At 34.5% G+C, this 21618-nt stretch overlaps 1 protein-coding gene across 5 annotated transcripts in view; it reads left to right on the top strand.

The window, feature by feature from the left end:
* The first annotated feature begins 230 nt into the window (after positions 1-230).
* Positions 231-21618, top strand: part of PHF3 (PHD finger protein 3) — a 50912-nt gene continuing 29524 nt past the window's right edge. The window contains exons 1-6 of one of the 5 annotated variants that reach the window (XM_085324889.1): positions 428-494; positions 7896-8031; positions 9486-9641; positions 9868-9941; positions 10187-10348; positions 11557-13366. In XM_085324889.1, the coding sequence (XP_085181015.1) occupies positions 10207-10348; positions 11557-13366 (1952 nt within the window). In that variant the 5' untranslated portion in view covers positions 428-494; positions 7896-8031; positions 9486-9641; positions 9868-9941; positions 10187-10206. Of the gene's footprint in view, positions 495-7895; positions 8032-9485; positions 9642-9867; positions 9942-10186; positions 10349-11556; positions 13367-21618 lie in introns of those variants that run through there. The other 4 variants (XM_085324890.1, XM_085324891.1, XM_085324892.1 and 1 more) reach the window with 4 other exon arrangements.

The raw sequence follows: 21618 nt of genomic DNA, 5'->3' as shown, positions 1-21618 counted from the left end.
TTATTAATATAAGCTCTTCTATCACGTGAGTTTTTAATCAATTAAAAAAATGGTTTTACATCTGCAGCGAGACATTCTAAGCCATAAGCAGATTTTTTTGTTACAATTCTAAAATACCTTAAATATTCTTTATAAAGCACAACAGCCAAAACAATTTGCTGGTTTCTTAGGTGTTTTACAATTTGTAGCTTATTTTCTTATGGTATTTTTCTTGTCTTTCTATAGGGCTGAAAGACACACAGGAGTCTTCATGGATATAGTTGATACATTTAACCATTTAATTCCTACTGAACACTTAGATGATGCCCTATTTCTAGGATCCAACCTGGAGAATGAAGTCTGTGAGGATTTTAGTACAAGTCAAAATGTCTTAGAGGATTCGCTGAAGAACATGCTCAGCGATAAGGATCCTATGCTAGGATCTGCAAGTGCCCAGTTCTGTTTGCCTGTTTTGGATAGCAATGATCCCAATTTCCAGATGCCTTGTTCAACAGGTAAATCTTACAATTTTTTTAAAATTACAATTTAAAATTCAGTAACACTCTAGTGCCATCCCTTTTTGATAATGTAGAAATAGTACTTTGGGTTTTCTCTCTCCTTCCTGCCCCTTTTGTTGCGCTGCTTACATGTTAGGCCTTAAAACCTGTGCAGTTTGTACTTTAAGTTGGTCATGTAACGATGGGGAAAGGCTCYTCCTAATCTGGATCAGAAGTAATTCAGGCTTTGTTTTGAGTATGTGTAAATTTTTCCCACGTAAAGTTGTGACTTGTTTAGCCTAAGTACTGTGCCTGATCAGGAAGTCACCAGTTACTTTCAAAATTTTAATAATTCAGGATTAGCAATAGGAGTATTTGAGTTGTACAAATTATTACCCTAACTTTAGGGTTACTCTGTTAGTACTGGGAGTTCTAGTACTGAGCTGATAACAGATACTGGGTGTTTTGCTTTGTTTGTTCAAAGAAAACACTGGATAGATAATACAGTTCTTCACTAATGTTTGGAAACACTTGAATTGGAATCAATCTAGAGAAATGTGGTAAACAAGAATAATATTGGGGTGTTGAAGCAGTCTGAAAGAAAAGGGGAAAAAAAAGAAAAATCAGTTGTCCAATTTCTAAAAAAATCACTTAATTTTTAGCTAGAATGATTGCACCGAATTTAATATTAGAGATGAAAATATACTCTTCTGTACTTAATAGTTTTTCTTGTTTGACTGGAATTAAAATAAAAATTTCCAAGTTGGTTACTGAAAAAAATATATTGTAGATTACTGTAAATAACTTTGATCAACTTTGACTATATCCACATCTAAAAAACATTCTAGAGACTTTCATGAACTGTTTGTGAAAATTTTGACCATTTCCTAACACAGAGTGTATTTTATTTCTACCGACAGACTAAATTTACACCTTCACTAAATTGAACGGTATTATAAAGAGGAAAGCTGTAATCAAAGATGCTATTGACTGAGGTAGTAATAGAAGTGAACTACAAAGCCAAAACAAAATATTTGATTTTTTTTTTTTGCTACTTCGGTGCAACAAGATTTGAGGCCATCTAAAATTTGCTGTTGCTCTTGCCGTAATCCATATCCGTATACTTATTTTCCTTTAACCCACAAAACAAAACTATTTCAATATTAATATGTATAAAGGAGTTAATTCCACAACCAAACCAAATTCTTCCTCTGCAGATTTTTTATGCCCTCCCAGTAAAACAGTAATGCAGATTCTAGCTTCATGCTATCAAACACTATGCATCCTTCAGTAAGCCTATACTGCATTTAAAATTTGTGTATTGCTTGGTAGGCTACAGCTAGATATTTTGGTAGTTACATGAGGAGATTTTGGAGCATTTTGGCAGACTACCTCGATATTTCTCCTGAAAGTGATCATCAATAGAATAATTAATACTATTAATATTTAAATAATCATATGCAAATTTTAGGCTTGCTGTCTGTTAAAGTAAAATTTGAGATTTACTGTTCAGGCTACCTGTAGACTCGGAAAATCAATTTTGATTGATTTATACTCTGTTCTTGTATTTACTTTTTTAATCTGTAGAAGCACATTTTTTAGTAAGTAAATGAAAACATGCAATTTGAAATTCATGTAGTGAGGATTCAGAAGATCAGAGAATGCTCTTGTTGCTTGTTTTTTATAGGCCTTGTTAAGAATTGTCTTTTTATTCTGAGACGATATGACTGTAGTATTTCTTTTTTATTATTTAGGAATAACAATTAGTTTGAAGCTATATTTCTTTGTTTGTCTTTCGTCCTTGAGCATTTTTGCAGTTCATCATTCAATTTGTCTGAAAAGCTTGTTGCTGATCTAATACAACTTATGTTGTCTACTGGTAAGAGTGCAGCCATACAAGAGATAGTATCCTTTTTAGAACTACTTATATGAAGGCTGTTTTTATTGTTGTTTTTTCTTCCAGATTATATGCATGAAAGCTTATCTCTATCCCAATATTGGTTTGTCTGAAAACAGTAACTCTTCCTGCAAAGCTTGCCTTGCTTGTATTCTTAGAGCTAGAAGACTGTGCCATGCAGAAAGATATTTTACTGCTTACTAACCCATCCAGTTCTCTCTCTTTTTTTATTTTTTCCTGTGTAGGATCTTAATATGAGTTTATCCTGTAGTGCATTAAGTGATATAGTTACAGGATGATCGTCTATTGGCTGTTCTCTTGTCTCTTCTCTAAAGTGAAAGTTTTACCTGTTGAAGTGTATTTTTGGTAAGATTTTACTGGTAWTAAGTACACTTATTGTTACCTATTAATGTTAACCAGAGCGAGACCTAAGAAATGTTATGTTCTGTCTGAAGGGGTAGATGATGATGTTTCTTATAGTCTTTAATTCTGTTAGCAGTCTTGAGTTGACTCCTGAAGAAGAGTTCATTTTTTCTGAAGGCAGAAATTTATCTGCTATATCCTTATTTTAGACCTTCAAACAGTATTTTGCATAACCCATGTCTAGTCCATGGAACAGTTTAAAAAAAGGTGTAAAATACTCATGAAAATTAATTCAGAAGGCCAGTTTAAACTGCAAAGGATAGATTTAGCGTGTTTGCTGGATCATGAATAACTGAAATATACTCTCTTCTGTCCACATTTACATTTATATAAAGTGGTGAAGGTTTCATGCGGTATTCCACTATATTCCACTACTATGAGCTGAAGATTCTAAATAGTTAGAATGAGGTGATTTGACTATCATAGATAAGATGGAGGAGCAGAAGGTATGGCTCATTAATGCTGCTCGGAAAGCCTGCTTTAAGCAAAAAGTTCAAGAGTATTCACAAACCTATGCACAAAGGTGGTATGTTGACTTTGTATGCCTTAAACTGAGAGATGTTATACCCTGTCTCCAAATGTGAAACTTTCTTTTTGAGCATGAGTTATGTTTCTGAGTTGGAAGCTTTGAGAAAGGCTGATATCAGGTCTGCTTACCCATATATTAATTTTTGTCACAGTTTTGACAGCATTTTCTCTGCTGTCAGAGATCATCTTTTTATCTACCAGCTGTGTTTGTCTAAAAAACATTTCCCTTTTCTTGCTCTTAAGTTAATTTTCAGGTATGAGTCTGTTTTCAGCCTTTTTTTTTTTTTGCTACTGGATTGACATCAGTTCTTGCTGGGTGTTGTTTACAGGCTTCATCCAAAGTTAACTGCTCATCAACACTGCCTCTGTCTTAGCTTTAGGGTTTATCTTGCACATCGTTAACTAGGAACTAGGCTTTTTATAGTGATAGTCTGACTTTGTGATCAATACTGCTGACAGTTGCTTGCCTGTTCTTTAAATAGTTCAAGTACTCATCTAATGTTGAACAGAACCACATTTTTTTTTTAAATGTGAATCAAATTGGAAGTTTAATTTCCARTCACTGTATGTTAGAGGCATCTGCTCAGCAAGCACACAAGCTCTTTTGCAAGTAGGACTATGTACTTCTGTCAGGGAAGATGGTAACAGCTTGTGGTCAGCACTGTTGATGTGTTGATTGCAAAGATCATGAGAATGCTGTTGCCTGTCTCCTGATAGCAGGAGATTTATCAGTGCCAGTAAAGCAGTTTTGTGTTTATGTCTCTGCCTGCAGCTGTTCTGTGCTGGATCTAAATGGTTTCTTCAGATAGATGCTGTTGATCTTTGTCTACTCTGTCAACTTGCTTCCTAATTGCCACTGAGCAATGGAATGGGGTTGTCTTGTTCAGCTTTGACTGAACAGTTTGGAGAATGCTGCTCGTTTGGACAGGACCTTCTGAAAATGGCTGTGAGCAAAGGTGGAAATAACTATTCTTGGCTCTTCCACCAGGTGGAAAGGACATGGGACAAATTAAGGGATGATATGCTAAKACTCTCTTATGATGTGTTTGTGACGAGTGACTGAAACGGAAAACGTATTTGGTTTGTAGCTGGTTTGTGGGGTTAGACTGAGCAGATAAATGTGCTACAGCAGCAGGTAGGAAGTCTTCCCTTATTTCAGTGAATTGAGGTACAGGCTCTTCACAGATCTTGTTACTCACTGCAATTTGTAGGAATCTAGCCATGGTGAAAGCTATTTACTGTCTGGCAATAAAGGCCTAGTGCTTTTACTGGAAGTTGGTAAAAGTGCTCTCTTGGCCAGTTAGAAGACAGAATTTGACAAAATGAGGCTTTGAAGAATTGGTTTGAAGTGAAGCCCTGGTTTTTGAAGCTACCAGAAGTATCCCATATTACGTTTTAGGTCTTGATGTTTCTTTGTGCCTTCCTGGTCGTTAGTACAGCAGAGTGATTGTTCTACCAAAAGCTGAATAATCAGGATAGGAGGGGTAGGTTATGTAGAACAGTTGTTGGACAATCTTTACTCTTTTTTCTCTCCTCCTTCTGAGTAGTTTTGTGACCAGAAGATTATATGGTGCAACTTTTCTTTTGAGAGGAACACTTAAAAAGAAAACACTTTGTATGATACCATGACAACGAGGTGGTTTATTTTTGTTGTTCTTTTTTCTTGCTGAAAGCTTATCCCTGATTATAAAAGCTTGTTAGCATAGCAGGTCAGATTGGATACCCTTATAGCTAAGATCACATGATTTCCTTCACTGCACATCATGTGGAAGCTAGCCATGGAACAGTGACGATTTGTCTGATTTGTGAACAGCCACAGATTCTTCCCCTGTCACATCCAGTATAATCTGATACCTAAGCCAAAATCAAGCTAATTAATCACAGTGATCATGCTAAATTGGTATTTCTCAGCTATTGTGAATGCTGTAGTTTTCAGAATATTGTTCCCCAGAGCCATTTAATTTATTATGCGTACAGTAGAGAGAATGGAATTTGTATTGTGTTATTTTCCAGAGATGTTTTGGTATTTCATAATAAAGTCACACCTTTATGCAGTTAAGCTTATGGGTACGTTTATCACATCAGGTATTTCTAACAAATGATGAGGAAGACTGCCCCTATAAGAGAGCATGCAAAGGGTGTTAAGGACATCCTTTTAATTACTCCTTTCTTCCTGTCCCTCTAGATAGCTGCTTGGAACCTGAAAAATGCTTTCACCAAGTGCAGATTGCTCTCTTTGTAATTTTATTCTGTAGTTTCCTTACTACTGTTGAAAGCATTACCTCTGCTAAAATTGCTATCACCTACTAAATCTTTAGAGCCAAAAGAGTTGTTCAGACTACAAATGCTTTTCTTTAGCTAGCATTCTGGCTGGCTATGTTGGCAAATTCAGTCTCTCTCTCTCTCTCTCTCTCTTTTTTTAACTGAAAGCAAATGTACATTTATTTTTCTCCTGTAGATTAAGTAATTGTGACTCTAACCTCCAGATTGCTAACCAAAATAGGGTCTACAGTTTCTCTCAGTATTCTTACCTCTCCCTGCCTTCCTTCCTGCAAGCTCTCCATGTGAACAGTTGCACACTATCTTGTGACTAAGGTAGTAATTTTTCTGTATAAAATCTGTCTGCTGTATTGCTATTATATTGAGAACCTGGAAAACGTTCATTTTGTATGCTTTTGGTTTGTAGGTAACAAACTACCAGTTTTTCCCACTTTAGGTCTTCTGAAAGGTTAGTTGTTTGTTCCTTTTGAACAGTTTCATGAATGAAGAGATGTTGGCTCTGTGAAAAGATTTGCAAGGCAGTTGTTGTATTCACAAATCACAGAAGTCATTTAAAGGCTTAACTAACAAAAATTAAGTTATTGATTTGCTGTATTTTTACTTTATTGTTGGAATTTTTTTTAGTACTCTCTACATCCTAAGTAACAGGCTCCCATAACCAGAGAATTTTGGATTCGTAGCCCTGTAACTCCATTTTTTTTTAAAATGAGGAGTCAGTCCTCTGTCAAGATTCATGCTGTCTTGTTACATTTATTAATCCTAATGCTTTCATATATTTTTATTATTAAAAACAGGAAAAAGCCTTCTTTACAGCTTAAAGATTAAAAGAGAACCAGGAGTAAATGTTTAATTTAATATTTCAAAGGCTAACTACTGTGATTCTTTTCTGGCCTTGCAGGGTTAGTACAAGGTAGTGATAGAGAAGTTCTTTTCAATTAAACAGATTACTTGCGTACAGGAAAAAATCCTAAAATAATTGGACTTCGATGTTTTCTTACAAGTTTTGTAATATCGTTATGTATTTCTTATGTAAATATTAATGATTTAATCTCTTGAAATTTGTATTTTTTCTCTATCTACTTCTTGAATATATGCATCTCAGATGTCAATAGGAAAAATAAAATAGACCATCTTCATTTGTAGAGCTTGAGATTTAGTGTTATTTCTTCCACTATAAGTGCATATATTTCATTGCTTTATCAGTTTGTTGTTAGCGCCACTTAAGGTTTACCTGGACACATGCATTAGTTACTGTTTTAGGTTGTTTCTATTTTTTTCCCCACTAAAACTTAATGGCTAGTTCTCACATTGTCAGTGGCATATAACATGGTAGCAATTTTTAAATGTTCAACTATTTGCATAACATCTGTGATGCTTTTAGAATTCAAAATAGGGAATCAGCCTTGGACTTGTTCGGTTCTGCTGATATCATGATACAGGTGCAGGTAGCATTTACAATGACACAAAGCAGGAATAGTGAAATTCTGTTCTATGTGCGTAGGTAAGCAAAAGGAAACCAGACATAGCATCTACAGGAAAAAAACTTTCTGCAATTTAGATTTACTGACCAGTGTGTCAAAAATCTGAATATTTGTCTGAATTTTGATTATCATGACAGATAATCATGGGAAGAGTTATGTTAATGAGGGAAATAAAGACGTGAGATTTAAAGTTTTGAATCTTGTTTTAGGAGTAATTCTCCTTCCCTCCTCCTCATTCCCCTAGCGATTCAGACATCTTGTTTTCATCAGTTTTACATGAATGATGAGTTAAAGAACTGTCACACTGCTGTTTGAATATACAGAATTTTTTTCTTTAAATTTGCAAGTAAACTATCTTCACTATGTGTGGTGGTAGTGCACCAGAGTACTTCTGTATTTTAAATGCTTTTGGAATATTGTGGTTAGCTGAGAGACTTAAAACATTAAGTTAGTAGCAATGGTGCATTTTCCAGTATACATATATTGAACATGACCCATATTTTCCTTTTTTTGAAGCTTGTGAAGTTGTACAGTAGTATACAACTTCTCTATTCCAATTTTGAGTTTTTCCTGATTTTTTTCCCTTCCTCCTAACTGATTTTTCTCTCATTTATCTCTGTCTTAATTTCTTCAGATATTTATTACCGAGGTCACCTGTAGCTCTTTCTTTCCCTTTGATTCTGTGTGTTTCTGCTTATTAGGTTCTTCTTCCCAACCTGTCCCTCTGCCCCTGCTTGCCTTTCATAATGTAATTTTCTACTCTCCTTCTCTGTGTTTGTTACTGTTCCCTGTCGCTTTTTCTTTTCCCAGCAGGGTTCTGTGTTGAATGCTCCTCATCCAGCCTCATAATGTTGTAAGAGCTGAATTAGAGCTCAGATGGTTTGAAAGTAACAAGATTCTGTGCTTCAAATTCCTCTATAGAATTAAAGCTACAGCACAGAGTCTTGTAAGTATGAAAATACTTTCATTCTAATACTTCAAACTAATATCTGTCAATAACAGACTGGATTTGTCTCTTACGTTAATAAAGAAGGGTGTATAAATTAAGTAACTTGAGCAAGAACATTATAAAACCTGGAACTGTAATGGCAACCTTAAAACCTGCTCCAAAATTGCTTCAAAAGTTGTCTGAATAGTCTTTATTCATTGTGATAGMTTCCACAGTTAGTTTAGTTCTGCACTGAAGAGACAGAAGAGGATCTGTCAAGAGTCTCTTTTGTCATAGTCTAGCCCCTAACAGCAATTTTACATTTTGTAAGAAYACTGTTATAGTAAGAGTGCTAATAACAAAGTGCAGAACTACTGAAATGATGTAACCTTTAAGAATATAAGAATGGATGGTCTGGGTTAGGATAAGGGTCCATCTTGTATAGTTTCCTGTCTTTGATATTGGGAGCCACTGTCCAATGTTTAGGGGAAGATGAAGTCTAAGAGGACAGTTAGAGTGTGGTCTTTTTCCTAGTATGTCCTTCTAGCTTTTGGCAATCAAGTGATTAAGGAGCCCTCATCTGAGTGGGTGAAAATAGTATTATCAATCCTCTGCAGCTTGTGTGTGATACGTATGCATATACACGCACACACTTAAAGATGCCTCTGTGCATTGAAAAGAAAAAGCTGACAGTACTTTCCAGAAATCCATTTTTCTTGTAAGCTGAGGTATACAATGCAGTCACTGAAAATTACGGTTTAAATATATATCAATAACAATAAACTGTCAGCTYAGGAAACTCCTAGCATTCAGACCTCATAGCTGTCTAATTATCATGGTCCAGAATGCTGTTTACCTGGTGCCAAGGCCAGCCTTCTTCAAGAGGCTGTTTAAAACCTTTAGAATATTTAACTTTAAAATTAACAGTGGTTTTTTTTGTTTTTTGTTTTTTGTTTTTTTTTTTTCTTCATGACGGAAGCTTGGTGGCTGAATGAGAGTCTTGCTAGACTTGATTATGGATTACCATTTGGCTTTAGGTGTTTTTTATAAATTTGTTTTTTGTTATTTTAAAATTGTGCTCGTTATTGTGCTGTTTTCACAAAAGCATTTCCTTTTCTTAAAGTTGCGGTAACATCAGTTGAAAAGGAGCAGGAATTGATAGATTTTTTTTGAAGACAATCTAAAAATTCTAACAATTTTTAATTTCTATTAACTTGATTGTTTTGATTTCTAAGGTAACAATATTCATTTAAATCTGTTTTAAGTAAGCAATTGTTAGACATTTTTAGAGACTTTTTTTCTTTCATRTAAGTTAGCCTATTTTAAAAACACTTCTAGGAAGGCATCTGAATAGTGAAAAACAGGCTTCGTTTGGTTGTTTGGAGTCTGTGCTGTATTTGTCAAACCCTCCTACATGTTTTACAAAATCACTTGGGTGTTTGGCTTGATCTCACAGATTTCGCATCCTACAGGGACCAGGACTCATTAATCACACATAGGATCTTGGGATAGGAGAGGCTACCATTGCAGAACCAAACTTAGAGAAAGTGAGGAGAATGGCTGGTACAGTGGCCTGACTGCCTCTTAGGAAACCTATTTTCAGGAGCAACCTCTGGGACCTTTCTCAGGTTAGTGGAGGATAGGTGTTTGACAAAGGCAATGTTCTCACACACTAGCTGGGAGACTAGTGCATGCTGCACTTGGTGCCCTTGTGAAAAGGGGTTGCAAATGCAGATATGTGATGTGGGTGGGACTTGCAGTTCTAATTTTGTCCTACGAGAAAATTGTGATTTAAACTTTTTGCAGTTCTGGATCAGCTCTTTCTGCTGTTCACCTTTCTTCACTTTTTCTTAGGTGGGAAGGGGCAGTGAGGGACAGCTGATCCTCTAAGACTGGGGACCTTCCTGTGGCAAAAAAACAATAAAAATGTGAGTCCACCAAAAAGCTGTAAGGACTATCTACAAAAATTTTAAACTTTGGGTGATAGCTTCTTCTACACTGAAACTGCCTCACATGGAAATTTGCTGTCTTGCCTTCATTTTTTCCTTTGTTTTTAGATGGCCCTATTTTGTTTATATCCCCTRTCTTTTTCCCTGCCTTGCTCAACCTTACAGCTATAACATTTTTTGATCATTTTAAGTTTTAGGCTTTTTTTRTTTTTGTTTTTTTCCAGTTATTAGTCTTGATGATATTATGGATGAAGGAGGAGTTAAAGAGAGTGGTAACGACACCATTGATGAAGATGAGCTAATTTTACCTAGCAGGAATTTGAGGAGCCGTTCAGAAGAAACATCAGTCACGTCACCCAGAAAATCTCCACGTTTAATGGCACAAGGTGATCATACAATAGATGATGAATGCTTTTGCATATTTGATATCAGTTAAATTTTTATAAGCTGTTCCTAACATTTATAAACTTCAAACAAAGCTTTACTATATGTTGTGTGAATTATAATACAGACACTTCTCATTTGCTTTAACTGTAGCTAGAATTCAGCATTTGTAGGGTACTATTTAGTTTGATTTTCTTTATAATAAATATTTGATGTCTTCCTTATGGTTCAGGGTCCTCAAACTCGTTTTTGAGATTTTGATCTTTTTATCTGAAAGCACTGATATTCTTCACCAACAAAGATTTAATCTATACGGAAAAATTAGATGTTAACTTATAGAGCCATTTTGTATTTTCAAACAGTGTTGGAGTATTAGATTGGATATTAGAGTAGATAGTAGAATGATTCTTTATTTCCAAATAAAAATTTAATTCTATTCTTATTAATGTATTTTCTTTTTGTTTTGAATTAGGTTATGTTAACTGTACTTTTAAGTCTTTCATCTGCATATCTGAATATGCTTAATAGGTATTTTAATCCAGTGCTTAAATTCTGTCATACCTAGTATATGGCTATTTTTTTTTCTTTTTCACCAGTCAAACTGGTGGATCTACTTTCATAGAATAGGTTAAGTTAAAGATGTAAAATTGTTTAATATGGGAGTCAGARTTTAAATAAGACTGCATGTTACAAAGCTGAGGAGTACACTTTTTAAACAAGATGCTGAAAYATTATTGCTTGGAAAAGGAAGAAATGTCATCTGCTAAGGAGTTAAYTGAATCTCAGATTCATAGCCTGTGATCTCCACTTTCTGTAAATTTAACTGGTGTGTTTTTAATAACAATATTATGTTATAAATAAGTAAAAACTGCATAAATAAGTTGTTAAGGTAGAAAAGAAAATAGTTAAGTAGAGTGGGGTTTGATTGTCTTTTTAACATTAGGGCTATTTCTGTTTTTTAAAATATTAGTCTGGAACTTTCATAATGATTAGAATATTGAAATTTTACATCCAAGCTGCAGCACTGTAAAATTGAAAAGTCTTTTTTTCCATTTCTTGAAATAAATGGAGTTGTGTTTTAAGTCCAGTAAACCATTACGGGCTAAATTCTTTGTGGTCAGTAAGCTAAATTACTTCTATRCTAGGTTAGTCTTGTGTTTGTAAAGAAAAGACACAGTACAGCTGAGAGATTTTCTTTTTCCTTTAATAGAACCAGTACGGAGTTTGCGGCAAAGCACACTAGCAAAACGTTCAAATGTTGCACCTCTTGTTAGTACCAAAAAATCATCTGTGAAATGTGGATCTACTCACAAAACAGGACAGAAACAACAAGAAAGAAGTCCAGCGAAAGAAACRGATGCTGCTACACCCCTGAAACCTGAACAGCCTAAAGAAGTTAGGCGTAGTACAAGACGATCTGGACAGACGGAAGGAGCAACAACAGTAACAGCTTCCCAAAGTAGTACAAAATGTCTTCCTGGTCCTGAAGAGGTGAATGAAGTAAGATCAGAAACCCTTGAGCAGGGAAAGGCTGAGGAAATCTCCCAAGACTTAAGTTGTTCTAATTTAGCAGGAGCTTGTTCTCCCTCTCATGGAGAAACAAAGGAAATAACTGAGGTTGCTGTGAAGACTGATTCAGAGAATATTGAGTCGATTTGTTCAACGTCTGTAGATACTGAAATTGCTGCAGTTAAAAATGAGAGAAATGATAGGRTTGATTCAATGGGTTCTGAAACTTCTTCAGAAGAAAAGACTGTAAATAAAACAGAAGAATCAGAGAGGAAAGCAGAAGAACATGATCAAAGTAAGATAACTGGAAAAGCTAATGATCCACCTATTACAAGTGTTTGTGTGAATCAAAGCAAAATTTATCAGACCTCTTCAGGTTTGTCCAGCTCTGTGGAAGAGGGAGTTGAATGTAGGTTAGGTTCCCAGAGTGAAGTTTCTGATGAAAATGTCTTGTCCTTAGAACAATGTATAACAGAGCCTGTAGATGATGTCAAAGGGATGGAGAAAACTGTAACTCTATCTGAAGAACTATTGAACAGTACAGAATTTGATAATAAAGAATTGAAAAGTGAAGATTCTACTTCTGCAGACCCAGGAAATAGTATTATTCTTGACAATACAAGCCAAAATGTACAGCGGGAGATCAGCACTGCTAAGGTAGAMGGCACTGAGGCCTCAAAATTTCAGGATGATGATAAACCAAGCAGTGTTTCACCAAAATGTGGAAAAAATGTGAGGCCCCGACACAGTAAATCTCTAATACAGAATAAGCAAAGTGTGCCTGCAGGTACTCGACAGAAATCAGTTGCAGTGCAACAAGAAATAATGCATTCAAAAACAAGAGCTGGTTTTGCTGTTTCAGGTCTTCACAGTTCATCGTCAGCAGGTGTGAAGCGGAATGCAGATGAGCAAGAGGGTCATCAGCATCTGAATAACCCAGTTAAAATTAGGAAAAAACAGTCTGATTTGAGTTTGAAAACAAAGGGCTGTGTTTCAGCCATCACAGTAAAAAAGCAGACCAACACAGYGCTGAAGAAAATGCCCCGAGTTCAGGCTCCTGGACAAGTACAGAAGCCATCAATTCAAAGAGCAAATGAGAAATCTCCTACTCATCAAAGCTGTTCTAAAGATATGCACCACTCTGTGCATGCATTATCAGGGCATGCTTCAAATCTTGGCCAAAAGCAGGCCCCAAAACATCAACTCTCCACTGTACTGAAAACAAGTAGTTCCACAAAGGAAGAGGCAGAGACAAAAGATCCCTCTGTTCYAGAACATTTGAAGGAGGATGACAAAGAAAAAAACAAATTGAAAAGAATTGATAAGAATCTTCAACCACGCCAGAGAAGAAGCAGCAAAAGCCTGTCAGTCGATGAACCTCCTCTGTTCATTCCGGATAACATTTCAACTGTAAAACGGGAAGGTGTGGAGCATGCATCTGCTAGTGAAAGCAAATATGTTTGGGTGCCCAGCAAACAGTGTGGCTTTTGCAAAAAGCCACATGGCAACAGGTGTGTGTGGCTTTGTGTGCGTAGAATTATTTATTACTGGTCTTGGAAGATTTTTTTGTTTGAGTGGGCAGAGTCAGCAACAAATACTTAGTGAGAGGAGAAAAAAAGGCATAATCTTTCTCATGGAAATCTGTCTATTACATTGTGAATTGTTTTCYTTTTGACCATTGGGCACTTATCTATTTTTTTTATTTATTATTTAGTTTGGCCAAAAGTTTTACGAGAAATGTATTATTATATGAATATATTTTTGTCAGATGTGCAATTCTGCTTTACTGTTAAGAGATGTGTACTTTAAAATTCATTTTTTTTTCTCAGAAAAGAAATCAGACTAAGAGGTCTGTGTTCCACATTGCCATTCCTTCTTTCCAGTAATATCTTAAGTTAAAGGATCGCCATCAACCAGAAGAATCAGTTGTCTGCATGTGTTTTTTTTCTGTTGTTATAACTGTGATTATAATTCCTAAAGGCTAAGAATTTTTTACAGTCAATGTCATAGCTGCCATGAGGCTTTCATAAAATGAGAGTAATGAAGTAGTCAGGAGGAAAAAAAGAAAGGGAAATAGAATATTGAAATATCATAAATAAATTATGAAGCTTGCATATATGTGTATCTGAAATAGCCTTTAACAGTGAGGTTGCATCTGAACATGATTTTCCTGTTTTGACAAAAGTTCTTTTTCTACGTTGTAAATGAAGTGAAAAAGGTAATTGTATTTCGCTAATGTACTATCAATCCAAAAATAAGAATTCTTCTGTTAATATTTATTTTCTGAATTTTATATTCATAAAGTGTTTTTGTAGTTGCCACTTTACCTTCCAAACTTTTATTTAACTAGAAGGAGCATGAAGGCTACCATTCAAATTAGAGAAGTTTCTGATTAGTCCTTTTCTGCTTACATGAGGGAAACTTATTACTGATTTTCAGTGAGTGTGCTTTAGAACTCCATGTATCAGTGAAATAAGGAATAAGTAACTTAAGTGTCCARGGTTTTTATAGCATCCATTTATACTCAAGAAGAGCCCTTATGACTTAGTATGACTTTTTATATCATGTTTGTTAAGCAAATATATACATTTATTTATTCTGCAACTGTAGTAATCAGTTTTAAACCAGCATCAAGTGGCCTTTTAGAAGAATGAACACTTAAGTTTATTCTACCTGGTTAGTAAGAATTAACTGCTTGAAAGGACACTCTGACTTAGTTCCATGTATTTTGAAAAAGTGTATTTTCCTTTTATTGTTAGGACAGTTTCTTTACCATTTGTGCCTCTCTGTTGGTGTTTAAATTAATGAAGTTTGCATTTCCTCAATTTTGGGGTAATTTCCTGTAATACCACAATGGTAGAGGCACTTGGGTTATTTGTATTTCAGTGAAATGTTTAAATTCAGCAAGGCTACTTCATTTTAAAATGATATAAAAAAAAATTAAAGCAAAATATGCTTGTTGTTGGCATAAGCTACTTACTGTCCCTTCAAAATTTGTTTTGGAATTGAAATCATCTTGTTTTCTTTGTATTTTTGCTCGTATTTTCAATGTTCAAWGTTTCTTCTTATTCTGAATGTTGTATTAGAGTTCAGAAAGTCTTGGTTTTAGTACTAAATTGGCTCATTAAATTAACTGATCAAACTARTATTGGGAATATATGGCAGTAAGGCAGAACTAGTTCTATATCTTTTARTTTGCAAAATAAAAGTAATGGTACAGTAGCACTACTTATACAGTAGTATAAGTAGTATATGTTGGTAAAGCAATAGGTGCACTTTGCATTACCAGCATTTAGTGCTGCTAAAGAACAGTATAATGTATGGTCACCAGCTGAGGCCGGATTGTGAGTCCAYGAGCTGCCACAGATGATAATTACTGGTACCCTCACCATTGTAACACTATTCTTGTTATGATCTTTTTAATATATATATCTATTATCACAAAACTACTAACACGTCAAATAGTTTATGGGAAAAGATCAGATTCCTTAAATGTGAAAAAAATCTATTGTGTAAATACAGAGTTTTTCTATATAGAATACAGTTGAGGCACACTAGTGAAGTAAGAAAGCTTGCGTTATTGAGCCCCATGCTTAAAAAGATTTAGAACTGTCAGTCCAGTACTTTATTATAACTATTTATTTTTTTAATTTGTTCAAATTTCTTTTAGTTTGTAGTTGCTACAAATAAAGTTCTTTGACTTTCAGATTTTATTCAATGTCACTCAGATACAAATGGAAGCGAAACCCATAAKAACTGAAGTACCTTGACATTTTTGTGCTTTTTATTTGTTTTTGCAGCAAAAGAAGTTTTCAATTGAATATTCAAAAGCACAAATTTCACATTTTCAACACTTATAAATGCATCAAAACTATCAACACTGTTCGACTATGGTGATTWAAAAAGATTTTCAGTCATTCTGTGCATTTTATAACTTTCCAAGCAATTTTCATTTCCCTTTTTCAATCAGTTAGCTGGGCAGCCTGTTCCCTTTTTGTATGTGTTCATTGTATAGGAGAAAGGATGCTGAGAAAAATGTTGTAAAATGACAATAAGGCCAACAGATGTCGAAGGAAGACTAAGACTTGAAACAATATTTGTGTTTATAATCCACCCTGTGGTTATTTAAACTTTGGAAATTTTCATCAAAATTGGGGGRAAAAAAAACTGCTCAAAGAAGAATTTGAGCTGAAGTTGCAGCCCTGAGCTGGGGAATAATGTGCATAAGAGCGTCACAGTATATCATGTTAATGATACACATCTAGAATTAAGGTTGTAAAAATAATTGTCACTTGAACCTTTTTATGTTCCCTGTGATACATAGAAAACCTGTTGTTAACGTAATACAAAGCTTGGAAAATCAATTCAAGTCAAATATGTGGAGATGCTTTCGTCAGCCTTGTTTATGCATAATGCCCCACAGAGGGATGCTTATGTAGGCYTCTCATAGAGCCAGCATAATCTTGCTGTGTCTGCTAAAAGTAGAAAATGGCTTTGTATTGATTTATGTAAGAATTAGCACTTCTTAGAAAAAATGGAATGACTTAATTGGGAAAATGAATGAGCTGCTATCCTTAGGAATACATGCTATAATTTCCTAATCACATGCAAAACAGAAGCATTCTCTATCGTGCAGTGCAGATGCAATGTAATTGTTTGGGAAGGAAGGGTGCTTTCCTTGCAAAAATGTGGCTTAAGCAATCAGAAAAGTTCATAGGTCATAACAACATGTTTTACCTTGGAAGAGGCATGCCTATTTTATGTTCATAGATCTCATTGTCATTCTTGGGCACCAGAGCTTTGAACAGTATCTATTAATGCTTGTTTTCCATTTGTCTTGATGCTTTTAGAATGGAACCAGCATAGCTGTATTGTATTAAATAGCTGCATTCTCCATAGAGCRGATGGTCAGCGTTGGCTTTGGTACTAATTGTTTGTATACTCAGTTGATTCCCRTTCAGAGTAATACCTTTGCAACATAACTAAGAAATCAATGTTCTYTTATATGGGAACTAAAACTGGTATTTCTAGGGAATTCAGATAATTGTAACGTACCTTTCTGTACTTAGTCATTTTTAGCACATATGAAATGTTGTTATCTTTGTACAGCGAAAAGTTTGAACTATGGTTGTTACTCATTGCAGTATTGCTTTCACCTTGCTTGATTTTGCAGTTGTAGTCCCACGTTCCCATCAGTTGTTAACGCATACGTCATACATGCAAACTTTCATCGATATTTATGTATTGGTGAAAAGTAATGTATGTATTGGTGAAAAATATATATATGTATGTATGCATACAATGTATGAAAATGTTATAGACTGAAGGTTTTTCCCCAAATTCAAAATGTGTTAAAATCACGTTGAAAATAGTATTTAGTAAGCTTTATCACAAACATAATAGTTACTTTTTCTGAAAATAGATTGAAGTTTTTTTTAAAAAACTAATTGAAGAATAATAATATTTGATTTTTTTTTTAGCATAGAGCCACAAATATTGTAGCTCAGCAGATAGGAAGATTTTTTTTATCACAGAATTTTTATTTTTATGTATCATGTACATCCTTCTGATACAAGAGCTCATGTTATAAATTTGTAGTTTTCATTGTGGATGTTCAAATTAGCTATAGGCTGGTGGGCTGAACACACATGTTTCTTATACAGGTGACAAAATCTAAACAAAGTTTTGCAGATTCACTCCCTTGTGTTCCCTCTATCTCCTTCTTTTTAATGGAAGAAAGCCTACCAAAATTCTGACTAACAATTCATAGTATGTTATTTGRGGTATTCTCAAGCATTATATCATCACGAAGTCTTTATGGTGACTCTTTTCTACAATTATAGAAAGATTTTATATATATATATATATTTATTTATTATATTGCTTGGAATTTGATCTTGTATTTTGTGTGGACGGATTACTATACCTCAATGCTCACAGAAGATTAAGTGATGCAGGATYAGAGTTTTACTTAAGGTTTTCTTTTCCCCCACATTTTAATTCTGCTCTAAGAGGAAAAGTTGGTAACATAGCAGAAAGCAATTAGGAAGCGCAGAAGTTGATTTAGCTAAGGTAAATTGTTCATTATCTCTTGCAAAAACATTCACTGAAAAGCTTCTGGACAACTGTAATATAGAAAATTATTTTTCAGTTTGGCTAATTTATAAAGTTAGAAAAAAATATGAAAATGTTTTTTGCTATAGCATAGTTCAACAGGACATTTATTTTCTGAAAATAATGTAGTGCATCATCCATTTATAGCCATGGATCATGCTTTTAGGATTTCTGCCTCTGTTACTGTTTTTTTCCATTTAGGAAAGCCTTGTAACATTAAAAGTTATCATCTATGTGCAGCTATAGCTATAAAAATGCTGTTTTGAGAAATACTATATGATAGTATAAATAAAGCACTATTATAACATATGATTAAAGAATGGAAGGGCTCCAACATGTGTTGTATTTATAGCTGTACCACTCTTAGTGGTTTTTCTATGGATTATATTATTCTTCGGCAGCATTAGTTAGGAGTATTATTGATACTAATACCATTAAGGATAAAAGAAAAAGGATAGCACAAGTTGCCTAAAATACATAGGTTTATAAAATACTTATATGTGTGCATTTATATTTAGAAATCATGGTCCTTGCCCTGTAGGAAGGATTGGTTTGCCTGTGTTCATGCTCCCTTTTGACAGAAGTTACTATAACAAGAAAAAATGTTTTTAAGGAAAAGTAAGAAAGTATATGTTGTTTAAAAGATAGGTTACTGAAATTCAGTACTTAGAAAACAAGAGTTTGCAGTGCCACTTTGCTGTGCTGCAAGTTCCATATAAAGAATTTTCRGTAAAATTTTTTTGAAGATCAGTTGTTCTTACTGGTAGAAAATCAAAAACTGAAAAATAGTCAGTTGTTAAATTTGTACCAAAAATAAACAAGAACTGCTGATACAGGTGCTCTGAAAACAAGGTAATACAAAGTTAKGGTTTTCTTTTTAAGAAACTGCTGATTTCACTGAGCTTTGAATGAAGCCTTCACTGCTGTGAAACAGGGACTCTGCTAAAGTTGTTGAGATAAGTAGGTTGGTAAAGATTAAGGCTGTCATTTATTGGTCCTTCTTCCACAAGTGACATCTTCATTACCTGAAAGGAAGAACAGTTGTTTCCTTGCAGTGTCTCTGCTTTATGTTGACTGGACTACAGTGGCATTGGTGCTGAGACAYAGTATTAATGTTAATATTAATTGTACAAGATTTTAACGGATCAGTGAACGCCATTAAGGAGAAAAAGTACTTAAGTATTGCTGCGTTATGCAGAAATGGGAGATACTTTAGTTATTTAAATCCAAGAATTTTCTGAAAATGCATGAACAATGGTTTAATTCCTATTAGGTGAGTATCAAGATAAGGATCTMCTTTCAAATAATAAAGAACAAAAGTAAAAAAAGAAAAATTCAAAAAGTAAAGAGCTGAACTTAATTCAAGTTTCCAATCCTGTTGCAGCGTTTTCCCTGTGTTRTTTAAGGCAAATGCAGTGGGCTAAAGTGAGGAAATTATTTCTGAAGTAAATGATTATCTATGGCAATGTGCTTATTACATTTATGAATAAATCTTAAAAACGCTGATTACTGGCCCACACTGAGTTACATTCTGACAGCTGCTTTTTTGTCTTGTTTTACTCGTAAGTAGAGCTTTGCAGCAACAATTATTTTGTGAATAAACTGGCTTCTGCTTTTTTTTTTTAATCTTATTTCTCAGTAATTGGTTGTTCTGGACATGTGCTTTTGTTCTATAAATTGAACGTATGTAAATTTTAAAACATAGCTGGTATAATTTGGAAATAAATTGTCCAAGCCTGAATTTGCCATTTCACAGAGGAATTTTAATTTACCACAGATAATATTCTAAAGAAAATGTGCTAATCTTAAAAGAGATTATAGAAGGTTTGCATTGATTATTCTCCCTGTCTCTCTTCTTAAATATAAGCCCTTCCTTTCTGATTTTATAAKGTATCTCTTCGTGCTGGTATGTGAGGTCTATGAAGGATTGTTTAAAAGGATGAGACAGTAACTTTTTCCACGTGGAAGTCCCAATGAACAATAGTACTGTCTTCTGTCACCTGTTAGCTCTTTTGAGATTGTTCTCAAACATAATTTTGTTTTTATATTAAAACTAGTGAAAGTAATTCTAATCTCTTATTTGATTGTGGCGTGATTTATTATTTTAAAACATTTTTTCTTTCTCTTTCAGCTTTACATCTTCTAATCCAGCCTTACAACATGGTTAAAACTTCTGCCCTTCAAACTTGAAGCAGTCTACAGCCAAACTTTGGTGTTTTAATAGTCCAAGATATCAGAACCTCTTCAGTCACAACTGACAGCTGTGCAAGAAGACATCCTTGATCCTTCAAGCCAGGCTTCAGTCTTCCTTGACTCTCCTTTTTAGTCTCTGAGCATTTCCCTGTTGCTTTCTCTTTAACCAAATATAATTGATGTTACAAATCAGAATTTACAATTGCATTTTGTGTGCAGATGAGTGAAAAGGATAAATATGTAAAAGTGGCCTAAMGGTAATAGGGATTATTCATGTTATTAGTATCAAAATCAGTATCTTCTCTCCAAGCCTTGGAAGTTGCAGTCTGCTAGTGTGAAGTGATTTTAGTAAAAATAGCAAAAGTTTCAGGGAGAAAGCAACAGTATTTTTATATCATTTTGTATAACTAGATTTAAGCCAAACCACTGTAAACACTTGAATTCTGTTCATAGTCCGGGCTTCATGAATATTTCCAGATTCTGTCCTTGTAGTCTCAGCTTCTGAATCCAAGGATTTACTGTGCATGGTTAGATACAGTGTAATTGAAACCTTGTTGAAAAGGCTGGAATGAAGCCAAACGGATATTCGATCTTCAGTAGTTTGCTTAAGATGGCTTGAATGACAGCTTGAATGTCCATCTTAGTGTGTATAGTTAGTGAAGTAATCTGTGTGATCAGCTTCTGAACAGAATTGGTTACAGCTTTTTCTACTCTTTTAAATTGAAATCAGACACAGAACAATTTTTTTCTGTAGAAAAAATATCACTGAAAGCACACATGTAAATATCTGAAGTTGAGCTCTAAGTAATCAGTTTATTCTTGGAAGTCTGCCTCTTCCATTCTGCTTCATTGCCTAGGATTATGTGTGTTCAACAAGTTTAAACAGCCAAGAAAAAAGGGTACTTGGAGCCTGAAACGTCCTTCTTTCAGATAACTGACATATGGCATAGAGCTCCCTAGTACAGATTTTAGACCATCCAAGTTAAATAAAATCTTTGTGGTAAGCAAGGGGGGGCATGGCGGAACCCCCAAAACTCAGCCTAAGTATTTACAAGCCGAAATATAAAGATTCTAATTAGATACCTGTCTGCCGCACTAGCGGTATCACTCACCCATCCGTATTGCCCACTTGCTGTTCCTGATCTAAGCTTAAAAATTCTGTGCACTGTCAACTTTAAGGTATGCAGCACCTTGTATATTTTAGYTCATGGAATTAATCTCTGCTTTTCTACAAATTCACTCTACTTTTTAAAATGTTAATCAAAATCTTCCAGTGTTAGTTGCTGAAGGTTGTAATCTGCCTTACTGATTTAAAAAAATTGGTCTCAAATGCSTGAATTTCCAAAATGGAAGACAAGTCAAATTTTATATATTTAATAAAATAGTATTTGTGGCTTCAAGACAGTGTAATTTTGGTTCTGTTCAATATTTAGCCAACAGGTTTTCATTCATTAGT

This window comes from Rhea americana, unplaced genomic scaffold (genome assembly GCF_003343005.1).
Source record: "Rhea americana isolate MKP2758 unplaced genomic scaffold, rheAme1 scaffold_94, whole genome shotgun sequence".
Taxonomy (NCBI): Eukaryota; Metazoa; Chordata; class Aves; order Rheiformes; family Rheidae; genus Rhea; species Rhea americana.
This window is presented reverse-complemented; position numbering and strand designations above follow the sequence as displayed.